This window comes from Babylonia areolata, chromosome 16, assembly GCF_041734735.1.
Source record: "Babylonia areolata isolate BAREFJ2019XMU chromosome 16, ASM4173473v1, whole genome shotgun sequence".
Taxonomy (NCBI): Eukaryota; Metazoa; Mollusca; class Gastropoda; order Neogastropoda; family Buccinidae; genus Babylonia; species Babylonia areolata.
This window is the reverse complement of record NC_134891.1, coordinates 1,450,001-1,465,010: the sequence shown is the minus strand read 5'-3', so window position 1 is coordinate 1,465,010 and position 15,010 is coordinate 1,450,001. Positions and strand designations below refer to the sequence as shown.

Here is a 15,010-nt window from a genome sequence, read left to right as displayed (position 1 = left end):
CAGTACCAGTGGGATGGTTCTCACATGGAGTTTTCCACCTCAAACGAGGAAGAAAAAGAAGAAGGCAATTCAGTGTTTCCAAGCGCTTTTGCTTCCTATATTTATTAATTCAAACTTCTTTTGAGAGGCCGCCTCTAATTTACAGCCACTACTTCCTGGCTAAAGGGGTGGCCGCCCAAGAGAGGATTTACTGTATATTATTGTATTAAAAATCATTGTATTAAAATAGTGTACTCATCAATCTGGCATCTTAAAAAAAAAAAAGTATTTTTTTTACTCACACCGTGACAGTGCACTCATACATAAATCTCTCACCAACTCTTATGGAAAAATGTGGTGCACAAAAAAAGACAGATCCATACTGAAATACACACACACACACACACACTCTCTCTCTCTCTCTCTCTCTCTCTCTCTCTCTCTCACTCACTCACTCACTCACACCTGCTATGAAACGTTTCTTGAATGTTGACAGGCGAACACCTAACGACTTTATTTATGGTGAACTTGGGAGATACCCGATATATCTAAATTCTTATGTAAAATGTATTAATTACTGGCTAAAATTAACTAGAATGGATAGTTATAGGTTACCATACAAAGCTTACAGGTCGCTGTATAATTTAGACAATAATGGTAAGAAGACTTGGGCTACAGGTATTAGAAAATGTTGTGTTCCTATGGATTTGCCTATGTATGGGATAACCAGGGTGTTGAAAATGTAACAGGATTTATGAAATGTTTTAAACAAAGACTTGTTGACTGTAGATGGCAGAGCTGGCATGATCACGAACAGAACAGCAATAGATTTGCTGAATATTGGATGTTTAAAGTGACAAATAGTGTGGAACCATATATTGAAATTGCAATGAACAGATATGTTAAATGTGCTCGGACTAAATTAAGAGTTGGCGTAACAGACATTGCCTGCCATAGATTTAGATTTAGCGATAGAAGAGTAGATAAAGTGTCGTTTATGTCATGATTCAGAAGAAGATGAAATTCATTTTATGTTTTGCTGTCCTGTCTTTCACGGATTAAGGATAAAATACATTCAACCTAAGTTTTATAATAGCCCATGTCGCTTTAGATTTAATTTGCTTATGTCAATAGAAATGAAACTGTTTTGCGTAATGTTGCGTTCTACATTTACTATGCCTTGAAACGATTACGTACGGCTGTAACTTAGTATCAATTTGAATTTTCATAACAATAATTATGTTAAGATCAAATACTAGACACTGTGTTATTGTAATTTTGGTTGTTTGTTTTGTATATGATTTCCCCTTCAATTAGGGGCTTAGGCCTAAATTTGAATAAACATTTCGCATTCGCATTCGCATTCTCACACACACACACACACACACACACACACACACACACACACACACACACATTATTTTGTTCCAGTGTTTTCCGCAGAGCAGCAGACTCTTTACTCCGGCTAGTATAAACAATGACCAGAATCAGCCAGAACTGCTTGTTTTCTACGACTCAATTTCTGTCTGTACTTTCAGACACTTTGAAAGCCACCCCCCACCCCCCTTCTCCGCACCATCAGCGGTTTCCTCACAGGCGACACATTTCTCCCGAAGCAACGCAGATGTCTTATCACAGGAAAATATAAACATCAACGTAGGCTGAGTCTGCGAAGCTTGGCCTCCCATGGAGTATGCCCAAACTGAAAGGAAAAAGATATGAACTTACCGTTCTCTTTCCGTCTCTAGGTTGGGAAAATTAAACATCCGCACAGTTCTGCCCGTCCTTTCATCGATGCTGGTTTTGCTGTTATTACTGCAGTTAATTACACAGCAGTACTTCGCACCACGTGTTGATACTGTTGAAATAGCCGCCATCGCAAATCGTGTACAGGGTTAACAAAATGGCGGCCCGAGTATGTACGGAAACTAACGGAACATACCGAAGGCGCGTATGTCCGTTCTGCCTATTTAGTATTCTGTGGTCCGGTCTTTCTGTATGTCTTACTTTACGTCACGCCTCACTGCACATATACATGCACTCATGGATACACATGCACAAACACACGCACATATGATATGCACACTTGCACGCACACATTTTCTTTTTTTTTTCTTTTTTTTTGTTGTTGTTAATGTCACTAGTCAGAGTTACATAAATAGAAATTTACCCCCCTATAACTCTGAAATACTTATGCAGATATTTGTGGAACTATTATGTTGCAAGTACTGTGCCTGCAATTTTAAGATTTCAGTGAATAATTTGGTGAAGGGTTTCTTGTTTTGGAATTAGTGTTTTCGAATATAGTGTTGAATTAGGGCATATCTCTTATTGCATGCAATAATGCTTTTTTTTCACGCCAGAACTGCCATTTAAGAATTTATAATGATAAATTTGAACTGCCATTTAAGAATTTATAATGATATATTTGAACTGCCATTTAAGAATTTATAATGATATATTTGAACTGCCACTTAAGAATTTATAATGATATATTTGAACTGCCATTTAAGAATTTATAATGATAAATTTGTAGTAATGTTTCAGATTTGAAAATAGTGCTTTGGAGTAGTTCTGAAAAATGCACGCCACTTTATTTTCCTGTGTGATAAATCCAGCCGCTGTGTTTGGTTATTTTCTCATTTTTATTCCGCTTAACAGGTTTTACTATTTGACTTGTCAGTTCAGTCTTTGTCATGTTCATGTGTATGTCGGACTCAACAGCAGGCTGAGAGAATTTGTTTTGTGAGTGATGAGCTTTTGGATGCACGCGTGACTTCCAGTGGGATTAATAAAGATGTGATGAACTGTATTGCAGGCGCAGATTGAAATCCCAGCAGCACCGAGTGTTGTGACTGCGCTGAACATTCGGGACATGTTCGGCGACGGCACAGGCTACATTTACGTACAGCCCCAACAGACGTTCTACATCTCCTACTCCCTGTACACCACGCGTGCCACAGCGCCCCCTGTCAACCTGCTGCTGGATCAGGGGGGACTACTGTGGGCGTCCCCATCGTTGAGGATTGTGGGCAAGGACAGGCCGGCGTTCCGTTTTGATGGGCACTTGGCAGGGGTGTACAACTTGACGCTGGAGGCTGGGGAGGTGGTGATGGTGGGAGGGGGCGCCACCAATAACCTGGAGAGTGACACACCCTTTGTCAAGGGTGAGTTGGTGTGGGAGGTCTGAGTCTGTATGTGTGTTCTGGATCTGGTTTTTTTGACGTTTGATCGTTTTTGTGATTTTAGACAATAGTGCGCAAGTTGTGTGTGTGTGTGTGTGTAAGTGTGTGTGTGTGTGTGTGTGTGTGTGTGTGTGTGTGTGCAGTGAGGGCATGTAGTGTGTTGGTTTGAGTCCATGTGTGTGCCCACGTGTATGTTGCCTGTGCATGTGTACATTTAGCTCTTGCTTTCTATTCCTGGTTCCCCCTGCCTGTTACTATTTGATATTTTAGGGGAAAAAAAAAAAAAAGTGACCAAAATAGACTTACGATATTTACCTGTGACAGTTGTTTGCTTGTGTGGCACAAGAGGCACGGTGGTCTAATGGTTACAAGTCTTCCAAGGAAGGGAAAATCTGAGCGCACTGGTTCGAATCCAATGCATGCCAGTATTCCCCCCCCCCCCCTCCACTTAACCTTTAGTGGCAGTCTGGATGCTAGTCATTCAATTGAAATAATAAACTTAGATTCCTTGTGTAGCATGCGCATTAAAGAACCCACGGCAACAAAAGGGTTTTTCCTGGCAGAATTGTGTAGAAAACTCCACTTTGATAAGTAAACAAATACGCTTGCAGGAAGAAGAAGGAAAAAGAGATGGTGGAGCTGCTCTGAGAAGATGCGCTGTCCCCGTGGAGAACAGCCTGAATTTCACACAGAGAAGTCTGCTGTGACAAAGAGTAATACACTGCAGTGCACTACAGTACACTACACTACACTACAGACAGTACAGTATCGTGGAGCGCAGTACCATACTCTCCACTACACTACACTACACTACACTACACTATATACAATACAAATCACTACACAACACTACACAGCACTACACAACACTACACTACACTACACTACACTACACTACACTACACTACACTACACTACACTATACTACAATACAATACAATACAAATTACTACATAACACAACACTACACAACACTACATTACACTATACTACAATACAATACAATGCAGTACCATACAATCTTAATTCAGCACACAACTGTACACAACAACACAACACAACACAACACAACGCTAGAGAGGCAGAAGACCTAACGTTGACGCTGTCCACAGGTCGACTGGTGTTTGACAACACAACACAACACAACACAACACTAGAGAGGCAGAAGACGTAACGTTGACGCTGTCCACAGGTCGACTGGTGTTTGACAACACAACACAACACAACACAACACTAGAGAGGCAGAACACCTAACGTTGACGCTGTCCACAGGTCGACTGGTGTTTGACAACACAACACAACACAACACAACACTAGAGAGGCAGAAGACGTAACGTTGACGCTGTCCACAGGTCGACTGGTGTTTGACAACACAACACAACACAACACAACACAACACTAGAGAGGCAGAAGACCTAACGTTGACGCTGTCCACAGGTCGACTGGTGTTTGACAACACAACACAACACAACACTAGAGAGGCAGAAGACGTAACGTTGACGCTGTCCACAGGTCGACTGGTGTTTGACACTCTGGCCCTGGAAGCGTCAGCCACCCTGCAGCACTCTGCAGACCTCAAGCTGCATGCCGACCAGGTCCACATGCACTATGACTCTCTGCTCACTGGGGACCTGGTGGACCTGGTGGTCTCCATGGCAACCGTGGAGGGCGGAGCTAGGCTGGATGCCAGTGGGCGGGGCTTCGTCGGGAACCAGGGGCCAGGGGCAGGCAATGGGACGGTGGGGTCAGGAGGTCATCATGGAGGTTACGGCGGTGGGCTGACTGATCTGGACTATGGAAACGGTGAGTAGTGCTTGTGTCCTGAAGTGGTGGTGCTTGTGTCCTGAAGTGGTGGTGCTTGTGTCCTGAAGTGGTGGTGCTTATGTCCTGAGGTGGTGGTGCTTGTGTCCTCAAGTGGTGGTGTGGTGGTGCTTATGTCCTGAGGTTGTGGTGCTTGTGTCCTCAAGTGGTGGTGCTTGTGTCCTGAAGTGGTGGTGCTTGTCCTGAAGTGGTGGTGCTTGTGTCCTCAAGTGGTGGTGCTTGTGTCCTCAAGTGGTGGTGCAGTGGTGCTTGTGTCGTGAGGTGGTGGTGCTTGTGTCCTCAAGTGGTGGTGCTTGTGTCCTGAAGTGGTGGTGCTTTTGTCTTGTGTCCTCAAGTGGTGATGAAAGTGTCCTGAAGTGGTGGTGCTTGTGTCCTCAAGTGGTGGTGCAGTGGTGCTTGTGTCGTGAGGTGGTGGTGCTTGTGTCCTGAGGTGGTGGTGCTTGTGTCCTCAAGTGGTGGTGCTTGTGTCCTGAAGTGGGTCTGTGAGATGAAGTTTTATCTGTTGTTTTTTGTTAGCTGTTTTTTTTTTCCTTTTCATTCTTTGTATTTTTTGTCACATTTCCATTTTCGTTTATCAGAATTGTTTGCGTATCTATACATGGTTGATTATTCTTTTATTTGATGATGATGTCAAATTATATGATATGGAAGCACTACACATCCAGCTATGAATTTATTGAGAACAAACACATAAAACGTATTGGTTATCAAAAATGGTGTACTTTCTCATGCAGAAAAGTAATTTCGATGGGAAAAAGTAAGATGGATTGTATTATACGAAGTGTTGAGTGAAAAACAACAACCCCCCCCCCCCCTTCCCCCTTCCCCCAGTATTATTAAAGGATATGATTTCAACAGTGATGATTGAAGTCATATGTCAAATTTAGGTCTGAAGACTGGCTTGAACTGTAACAGATTAATGCAGAACACCATCACTCTCCACAGCTTTCACAAATTTAATGTCACTAACCTGACTGTGAAAGGACCACACAGATAAAACTATAAATTTACACTTTTGAAATAAACTGAAATAAGATATGAAGAAATACTCTTTTTGTCATTGCAGGATCACCATACATGGTCATTCATACACCCCGAAATAAAATGTCAAGAAACAATATTTTTGTCATTGCAGGATCGACTTTTGGGTCGTTTGTATACCCTTAGATAAAATGTGAAGAAAAGCTGTTCTTGTCTTTGCAGGATCATATTTCGGGTCATTTGTATACCCCAAACAAAAATGTAAAAAAAGAAAGCTCTTTTTGTCGTCGCAGGATCATATTTCGGGTCGTTTGTACACCCCAAACGAAAATGTAAAAAAAACCAAACTCTTTTTGTCATTGCAGGATCATATTTCGGGTCATTTGTACACCCCAAACGAAAATGTAAAAAAAAAACAAACTCTTTTTGTCATCGCAGGATCATATTTCGGGTCATTTGTACACCCCAAACGAAAATGTCAAGAAACACTCTTTTTGTCATGGCAGGATCACCGTACGGGTCGTTTGTGCACCCGGTGGACAAAGGCAGTGGTGGTGGGGGTGAGGGGAGTGGGTCAGGGGGAGGCCTGGTGTTCCTCAACATCACCCGCTCCCTCCACCTGGACGGACAGGCGCTGGCTGAAGGGTCCGACACAACCACACCGGGGAAAGGGGCTGGCAGTGGTGGCTCCATCTACATCAACGCCACCAACTTTTCCGGCCATGGACGAATCTCTGTGCAAGGCGGCAGCACCTCTGGGGGTGGGGGAGGAGGTAGTGGGGGGCGCATGGCGGTGAAGGTGTCACGGCTGTTTGAGTTCAGCGGAGAAACGCAAGCTTATGGCGGTGTGTACGGAAGCCATGTGGACACCGACTCTGACTGGAACGGTGCAGGAGGCACAGTGTTTCTGGAGTATGTGGAATACACGGTGCCGCCTTCAGAAGAGTACTACGAGGGGAGAGCAGCGTCACGGAAGTTGTTCCTCAACAACAAGAACCGCAACCACGAACTGCCAACGGTGCTGTTCCGGGAAGCTGACAGAGAAAACATCACGGTGGACTTCCTGGAGGCTGTGAACCATGTCTTCATTGAACTGCACGGCGCTGACGCTGAGCTGATCGTGCACACGTTTGAAGGGGACAGGACTGGACTGGTGCACCTCAAGGACACTCAGAAGTTGTACTCAGAGTACGTGGCCTCCACCACCGGCTACACCGTGGCCCCGGTCAGCTACCACATCGACGCCGGCGCTGAAATCCTCCTCCCTTCCACCGTCATCATGCTGGGCACCAGGACTCAGCACGCTGGGCTCATGACGGGCGTCTACAACCTGACCGTCGCCCAGGGAGCCTCTGCCATTTTCTACTCCACTTCACAGACTGCGGTGATAGAGAGGGGGCAGTACGCGCACCTGACAACACCTGGCAACATCTCCTTCACCTGGATGACGGTGCAGCGAGGGTCCAGGTGCTACTTCACCAATGTGGCAGAGAGGCTTACGCTGAGCATCACACGCTTTGTGCTGAAGTACGAGGGGGTGGTGTTCATAAACCAGGCCACCATCACCTCTGATGAGGGCGTGGTGGAGAGCCTGGGACTCCTCACTCTGGCTGGGGAGGGCTTCCCAGCTGAACAGGGACCTGGGGCAGGTGAGTGGGAGTGTGTGAAAGGTGTGATGGGGCAGGTAAGGGGGAGTGTGTGGCACTGAAAGGTGTGATGGGGCAGGTAAGGGGGAGTGTGTGGCACTGAAAGGTGTGATGGGGCAGGTAAGGGGGAGTGTGTGGCACTGTGTGAAAGGTGTGATGGGGCAGGTAAGGGGGAGTGTGTGGCACTGAAAGGTGTGATGGGGCAGGTAAGGGGGAGTGTGTGGTACTGTGTAAAAGGTGTGATGGGGCAGGTAAGGGGGAGTGTGTGGCACTGAAAGGTGTGATGGGGCAGGTAAGGGGGAGTGTGTGGCACTGTGTGAAAGGTGTGATGGGGCAGGTAAGGGGGAGTGTGTGGCACTGAAAGGTGTGATGGGGCAGGTAAGGGGGAGTGTGTGGCACTGTGTGAAAGGTGTGATGGGGCAGGTAAGGGGCTGTGTGTGGCACTGAAAGGTGTGATGGGGCAGGTAAGGGGGAGTGTGTGGCACTGTGTGAAAGGTGTGATGGGGCAGGTAAGGGGGAGTGTGTGGCACTGAAAGGTGTGATGGGGCAGGTAAGGGGGAGTGTGTGGCACTGTGTGAAAGGTGTGATGGGGCAGGTAAGGGGGAGTGTGTGGCACTGAAAGGTGTGATGGGGCAGGTAAGGGGGAGTGTGTGGCACTGTGTGAAAGGTGTGATGGGGCAGGTGAGTGGGAGTGTGTGGCACTGTGTGAAAGGTGTGATGGGGCAGGTAAGGGGGAGTGTGTGGCACTGAAAGGTGTGATGGGGCAGGTAAGGGGGAGTGTGTGGCACTGAAAGGTGTGATGGGGCAGGTAAGGGGGAGTGTGTGGCACTGAAAGGTGTGATGGGGCAGGTAAGGGGGGTGTGTGTGGCACTGTGTGAAAGGTGTGATGGCACAGGTGAGTGGGAGTGTGTGGCACTGAGTGAAAGGTGTGATGGGGCAGGTAAGGGGGAGTGTGTGGCACTGTGTGAAAGGTGTGATGGGGCAGGTAAGGGGGAGTGTGTGGTACTGTGTGAAAGGTGTGATGGGCCAGGTAAGGGGGAGTATGTGGCACTGTGTGAAAGGTGTGATGGCACAGGTGAGTGGGAGTGTGTGGCACTGTGTGAAAGGTGTGATGGGGCAGGTAAGGGGGAGTGTGTGGCACTGTGTGAAAGGTGTGATGGGGCAGGTAAGGGGGAGTGTGTGGCACTGAAAGGTGTGATGGGGCAGGTGAGTGGGAGTGTGTGGCACTGAAAGGTGTGATGGGGCAGGTAAGGGGGAGTGTGTGGCACTGAAAGGTGTGATGGGGCAGGTAAGGGGGAGTGTGTGGCACTGTGTGAAAGGTGTGATGGGGCAGGTAAGGGGGAGTGTGTGGCACTGAAAGGTGTGATGGGGCAGGTAAGGGGGAGTGTGTGGCACTGAGTGAAAGGTGTGATGGGGCAGGTAAGGGGGAGTGTGTGGCACTGAAAGGTGTGATGGGGCAGGTAAGGGGGAGTGTGTGGCACGGAAAGGTGTGATGGGGCAGGTAAGGGGGAGTGTGTGGCACTGTGTGAAAGGTGTGATGGGGCAGGTAAGGGGGAGTGTGTGGCACTGAAAGGTGTGATGGGGCAGGTAAGGGGGAGTGTGTGGCACTGTGTGAAAGGTGTGATGGGGCAGGTAAGGGGGAGTGTGTGGCACTGAAAGGTGTGATGGGGCAGGTAAGGGGGAGTGTGTGGCACTGTGTGAAAGGTGTGATGGGGCAGGTGAGTGGGAGTGTGTGGCACTGTGTGAAAGGTGTGATGGGGCAGGTAAGGGGGAGTGTGTGGCACTGAAAGGTGTGATGGGGCAGGTAAGGGGGAGTGTGTGGCACTGAAAGGTGTGATGGGGCAGGTAAGGGGGAGTGTGTGGCACTGAAAGGTGTGATGGGGCAGGTAAGGGGGAGTGTGTGGCACTGAAAGGTGTGATGGGGCAGGTAAGGGGGGTGTGTGTGGCACTGTGTGAAAGGTGTGATGGGGCAGGTAAGGGGGAGTGTGTGGCACTGAAAGGTGTGATGGCACAGGTGAGTGGGAGTGTGTGGCACTGAGTGAAAGGTGTGATGGGGCAGGTAAGGGGGAGTGTGTGGCACTGTGTGAAAGGTGTGATGGGGCAGGTAAGGTGGAGTGTGTGGCACTGAAAGGTGTGATGGCACAGGTGAGTGGGAGTGTGTGGCACTGAGTGAAAGGTGTGATGGGGAAGGTAAGGGGGAGTGTGTGGCACTGTGTGAAAGGTGTGATGGGGCAGGTAAGGGGGAGTGTGTGGTACTGTGTGAAAGGTGTGATGGGCCAGGTAAGGGGGAGTATGTGGCACTGTGTGAAAGGTGTGATGGCACAGGTGAGTGGGAGTGTGTGGCACTGTGTGAAAGGTGTGATGGGGCAGGTAAGGGGGAGTGTGTGGCACTGAAAGGTGTGATGGGGCAGGTGAGTGGGAGTGTGTGGCACTGTGTGAAAGGTGTGATGGCACAGGTGAGTGGGAGTGTGTGGCACTGTGTGAAAGGTGTGATGGGGCAGGTGAGTGGGAGTGTGTGGCACTGTGTGAAAGGTGTGATGGGGCAGGTAAGGGGGAGTGTGTGGCACTGTGTGAAAGGTGTGATGGGGCAGGTAAGGGGGAGTGTGTGGCACTGAAAGGTGTGATGGGGCAGGTAAGGGGGAGTGTGTGGCACTGTGTGAAAGGTGTGATGGGGCAGGTAAGGGGGAGTGTGTGGCACTGAAAGGTGTGATGGGGCAGGTAAGGGGGAGTGTGTGGCACTGAAAGGTGTGATGGGGCAGGTAAGGGGGAGTGTGTGGCACTGTGTGAAAGGTGTGATGGGGCAGGTAAGGGGGAGTGTGTGGCACTGAAAGGTGTGATGGGGCAGGTAAGGGGGAGTGTGTGGCACTGAGTGAAAGGTGTGATGGGGCAGGTAAGGGGGAGTGTGTGGCACTGAAAGGTGTGATGGGGCAGGTAAGGGGGAGTGTGTGGCACGGAAAGGTGTGATGGGGCAGGTAAGGGGGAGTGTGTGGCACTGTGTGAAAGGTGTGATGGGGCAGGTAAGGGGGAGTGTGTGGCACTGAAAGGTGTGATTGGGCAGGTGAGTTGGAGTGTGTGGCACTGTGTGAAAGCATTCCTCACAGGTGATGGCATGTGTCTGCTGTGTCTGACAGGCAGTAAGAAAGCGTTTCCAATGGAGAAAGCAACAGTCACACCTTACTGATGATGGTGTGTGTGTGTTGTGTCTGACAGGCAGTAACAAAGTGTTGTCAACAGAGGAGTGAGCACCTTACAGGTGATGGTGTGTGTGTTGTGTCTGACAGGCAGTAACAAAGCATGGTCAACAGAGGAGTGAGCACCTTACAGGTGATGGTGTGTGTGTGTTGTGTCTGACAGGCAGGACAGTGCAGGGGCGGGGCACAGGGGCAGGTCACGGGGGTCACGGTGGAGCCAGGTACCCACAGCGCGGCGGTGCAGCCTACAACTCTGTCTTCATCCCGGCTGGCCTGGGCAGTGGGGGGGGCAGTGGGTCAGGGACAGGGGGGCGCGGCGGGGGGCACCTGGTGTGGAACAACGGCAAACTGCTGACGGTGGATGGCTTGGTCACGGTGCACGGCTTGGCTGGAACAGGTGTGCACGCAGGTGGGGGCAGTGGGGGCAGCATCCTCATCACCACCCTCAACTTCACCGGCTACGGCCTGGTGGAGGCCAGCGGAGGCCAGGGAGACAACTCCAGTGGAAGCACTGGAGGAGGGGGTGCTGGAGGCCGCATCGCTGTCCACATCCGCTTTGCAAACAAGTTCGGAGGTCGACTGAGGTCAGTTGGAGGGAAGGGTCAAGGTCAGACACCCTCTGGTGCAGCAGGGACAGCTTACATTGAAGAAACGGCTCGTGGTCCTCAGTACGCAGACATCAAGTACAGCAAAGGTGGCAACGTCACCTACACTGTTGCCACCCACAGGAGGCTGGAGATCGACAACGAAGACCTGGACTCCCATCTGTACGTGGGTCACAAAGAACCCTGGCTGTACACAGTGATTCAGGAGGGGGAAAAGGATTGGTATGACTTTGACGAAGCTGTGTTGACCCGACACTCCAACCTGATGATCGACTACCCCACAGGGAAGACGGAAGTAGCGGTGGCCATTCACAAGTTCTACGGAGATCGCACAGGACTTGTGCATATCAGACGGAACCAGAAACTGTACGCAGAGGTAGTGGAGTCTGAAAGTCATGAACTGGTTGCACCCTGCAGCTTCCGGATTGATGCCGGTGCTGAGCTGCTCCTTCCTGATGTTGACCATTTCTTCGGCACCCGTACCGTGCTGGCAGGTCGCCTCACAGGAGCACAGGATGTTTTCTTGCGTGACGGAGCCGACGTCTTTTTCTTTTCCACCGCCCAAACCGCGCAGATTGAGAACGGCACCTACACCATGATAACAGAACCGGGTAATTTCACCTTTGCCGAGTTCAGCGTGAACCGCTACTCAAGAGGAGAGTTCTCTCAGATCACAGATTCTCTGAGCATCACCAGTGCCAAGCTGTTTGTTCGCTACCAGTCAGAGCTGATCATGAATGCCGTCAGCATCTTCACCACTCATGCCCAGGTTCAGAGTCAGGGGGTTCTTCACCTCAATGGCCGAGGGCAGTGGGCAGAGACTGGCATTGGAGCGGGCTCCACCACTGCTGATGGGCTGGGGAAGGGTGCGGCCCATGGTGGGTACGGGGGAGGGCCAGGTCCTGACTATGGTGGAGACCCTTACGACTCCATCTTCAGGCCCACAGAGTTCGGCAGTGGTGGTGGAAATGGGAGTGGGGAAGGGGGCAGGGGAGGAGGGAAGCTGTTTTGGGACGTGGCTGATCTGATTGAGGTGGATGGTCTCCTTGCCGCTTACGGCAATGACAGCAAAGGGGTGGATGCTGGTGGGGGCAGTGGAGGATCCATCTTCATCAAAACAACCAACATCACCGGTCATGGGGTCATGAGTGTCAGGGGAGGTGAAGGTCAGGGTCGTGGTGGCGGAGGAGCCGGAGGTCGTATCGCTGTCCACTGTCGCTGGCGATACCAGTATGGAGGGAAGTATGAAAACTACGGAGGTCAGGGTAAAGGTCAGTGGAAATACTCCCATACGGGGGCCGCTGGCACGACCTACATAGAAGAAAACCTGCGCGAACTGGAGTACCGACACAAGAAGTATGACCCTGTGTTGAACATGACCTTCCTGGCTGTGGACCACACCCACATCCACGCTGACAACAACTTTGGCTACAGTCCTGCCCCCACCATGCTCATGGACCCCGGCAGGTTTCTCTACGAAATTGATGAGCTGGAGTTGCTTGGCACCACGCGCCTCCTCATCTACCACTCTGACATCACCACGCAGGTCAAGGTCATCGTCCACACCTTCATCGGAGACAAGACTGGACAAATCCACCTGCGACGAAACCAGCAGCTGTTTGCAGAGGTGATAGAGGCTGTGATGAACAGAACGGAAGCACCTTGCGGATTCATCATCGACTTCAAGGCAGAGATTGTTTTGCCAGGAGAGTTTCATGTGCACGGGACTAACGGAACCATCGCGGGCACCATCACTGGGGTTCATGAACTGTATGTGGAGGACACGGCACTTATGGTGTTCCAGTCCACGGCCAACACGGCCTTCCTTCACAACGGGTCCTACGTGAGGGTCACCGACGAGGGAACCTTCGCCTGGGACACACTGCATGTGAAGCGGAACGGAGAGTGCAGCTTTGTCAAGATCCAGGAGGTGGTGGAGATCCAGGTGAGCGAGATGCGTGTCAAGTTCTGGGGACTGCTGTTCATGAACCACGCCCGTATCTTCTCCACCTTCGCCTGGATCGAGAGCAAAGGCGTGTTCCATCTAGATGGAGCGGGCCACAGAGCAGGGGCAGGCCACTCTCCAGGACTTACGGTGGGCGGTGTGGGGTACGGTGCGGGTCACGGGGGTCAGGGGGGAGGGGTCGACGTCAACAGGTTCAGCGACGCCTACGGATCAGTCTACACAGCGCAGGACTTTGGCAGTGGGGGTGGGAACGGGTCAGGGGTGGGGGGCAGGGGTGGGGGGGTGCTGTACTGGAAGACGAGCCATTACATGGAGCTGAACGGACTGCTGGCGGCTCAGGGACTGGCGGGGTCTGGCCGGGATGCCGGAGGGGGCAGCGGAGGAAGCGTGTGGATAGAGACCCTGAACATGACGGGACACGGAGAAATCAAGACACATGGCGGGAAAGGCATGGGGCAAGGAGGGGGAGGAGCTGGGGGTCGGATCTCCATTCACTGTGACTTCAGGTTCTCTTACGGGGGGAAGTTCACTGATGCCGGTGGGTCTGGAGATGTAGGGTTTGAAGCGATCCATGGCGGAGCTGCAGGAACCACATATGTGGAAAACAACCGTCGTCCGCTGGAGTACCGCATTCTGAAATACATGGAGGGCACCAACACCACCTACTTTGAGGTGGACCATCGCTACGTGCATGCCGACAACGAGGGACGCTGGGTACAGGCTGTGACGGTCATCAAGGACTTTGAGAGAGCCCACTTTGAGTTCAATGTGACAGAGATCTCCGGCTCTTCCAGAGTCAACTTCTTCAAGCATCCTGGAAACCAGCAGAACGAAACTCTGATCATCATCCATGCCCTCATCGGGGACAGAACAGGACAGCTGCACCTGCTGTCCAGACAGAAAGCACTGATAGAGTACGTGGAGTCCATCAGCAACAGGACAGAGGCACCGTGCAGCTTCAACATCGACTACGGCAGTGAGGTTATCTTCCCCACTGAAGTTCACTTCCAGGGTGTGAACACCACTCTGGAGGGCAAGGTGACTGGGGTTCATCACTTCTACATACAGGACGGGGCCTTCGTCAACCTTGATGCCACGGCGGAAACCGCTTTCCTGGAGAATGGAACCTACCTGCATGAATCTGGAGAAGGGAACTTTTCAGCCTACACCCTCAACATCAAGGGTGAGGGAGAGCTGCAGCTGACGCGTATAGTCCACGATCTGACCATCACTGCGTCCTTCGTGGAGATGAAGTACCGGGCCCTGGTCCTCATGAACCACGGCTTCTTTGAGGTGGGCGACATGGACATGGAGACGGGATCCTCTCTGGAGCTGGACGGGCGGGGATGGGGGGCGGGGCAAGGTGTGGGGGCGGGGCGGGGGTCGGGTGGAGGCAGCTATGGGGGGCAGGGAGGACTGCCCAGCCAGAGTGGACAGCCGTACGGTTCTGTCTTCTCTCCCACGCACCTGGGCAGCGGGGGTGGGGGAACGGGAGGGGGGCAGGGCGGGGGGTTTGTCAACCTGCGTGTGGGGCGACGGCTGCACGTGGACGGTCACATCCACACCATGGGGTCGCCTGCCCGTGGAGCTGCCAGCGCCGGTGGGGGGAGCGGGGGAACCATCTTCGTTCAGGCGT

General features: G+C 51.2%; 1 protein-coding gene across 1 annotated transcript in view; it reads left to right on the top strand.

The window, feature by feature from the left end:
* LOC143291065 (uncharacterized) overlaps positions 1-15,010 on the top strand; it is a 265,716-nt gene that overhangs the window by 165,161 nt on the left and 85,545 nt on the right. The window contains 4 exon segments of the mRNA XM_076600654.1: positions 2,798-3,146; positions 4,677-4,967; positions 6,473-7,615; positions 10,967-15,010. The exon segment at positions 10,967-15,010 is cut by the window's right edge and continues 154 nt beyond it. Coding sequence (XP_076456769.1) covers positions 2,798-3,146; positions 4,677-4,967; positions 6,473-7,615; positions 10,967-15,010 — 5,827 coding nt within the window.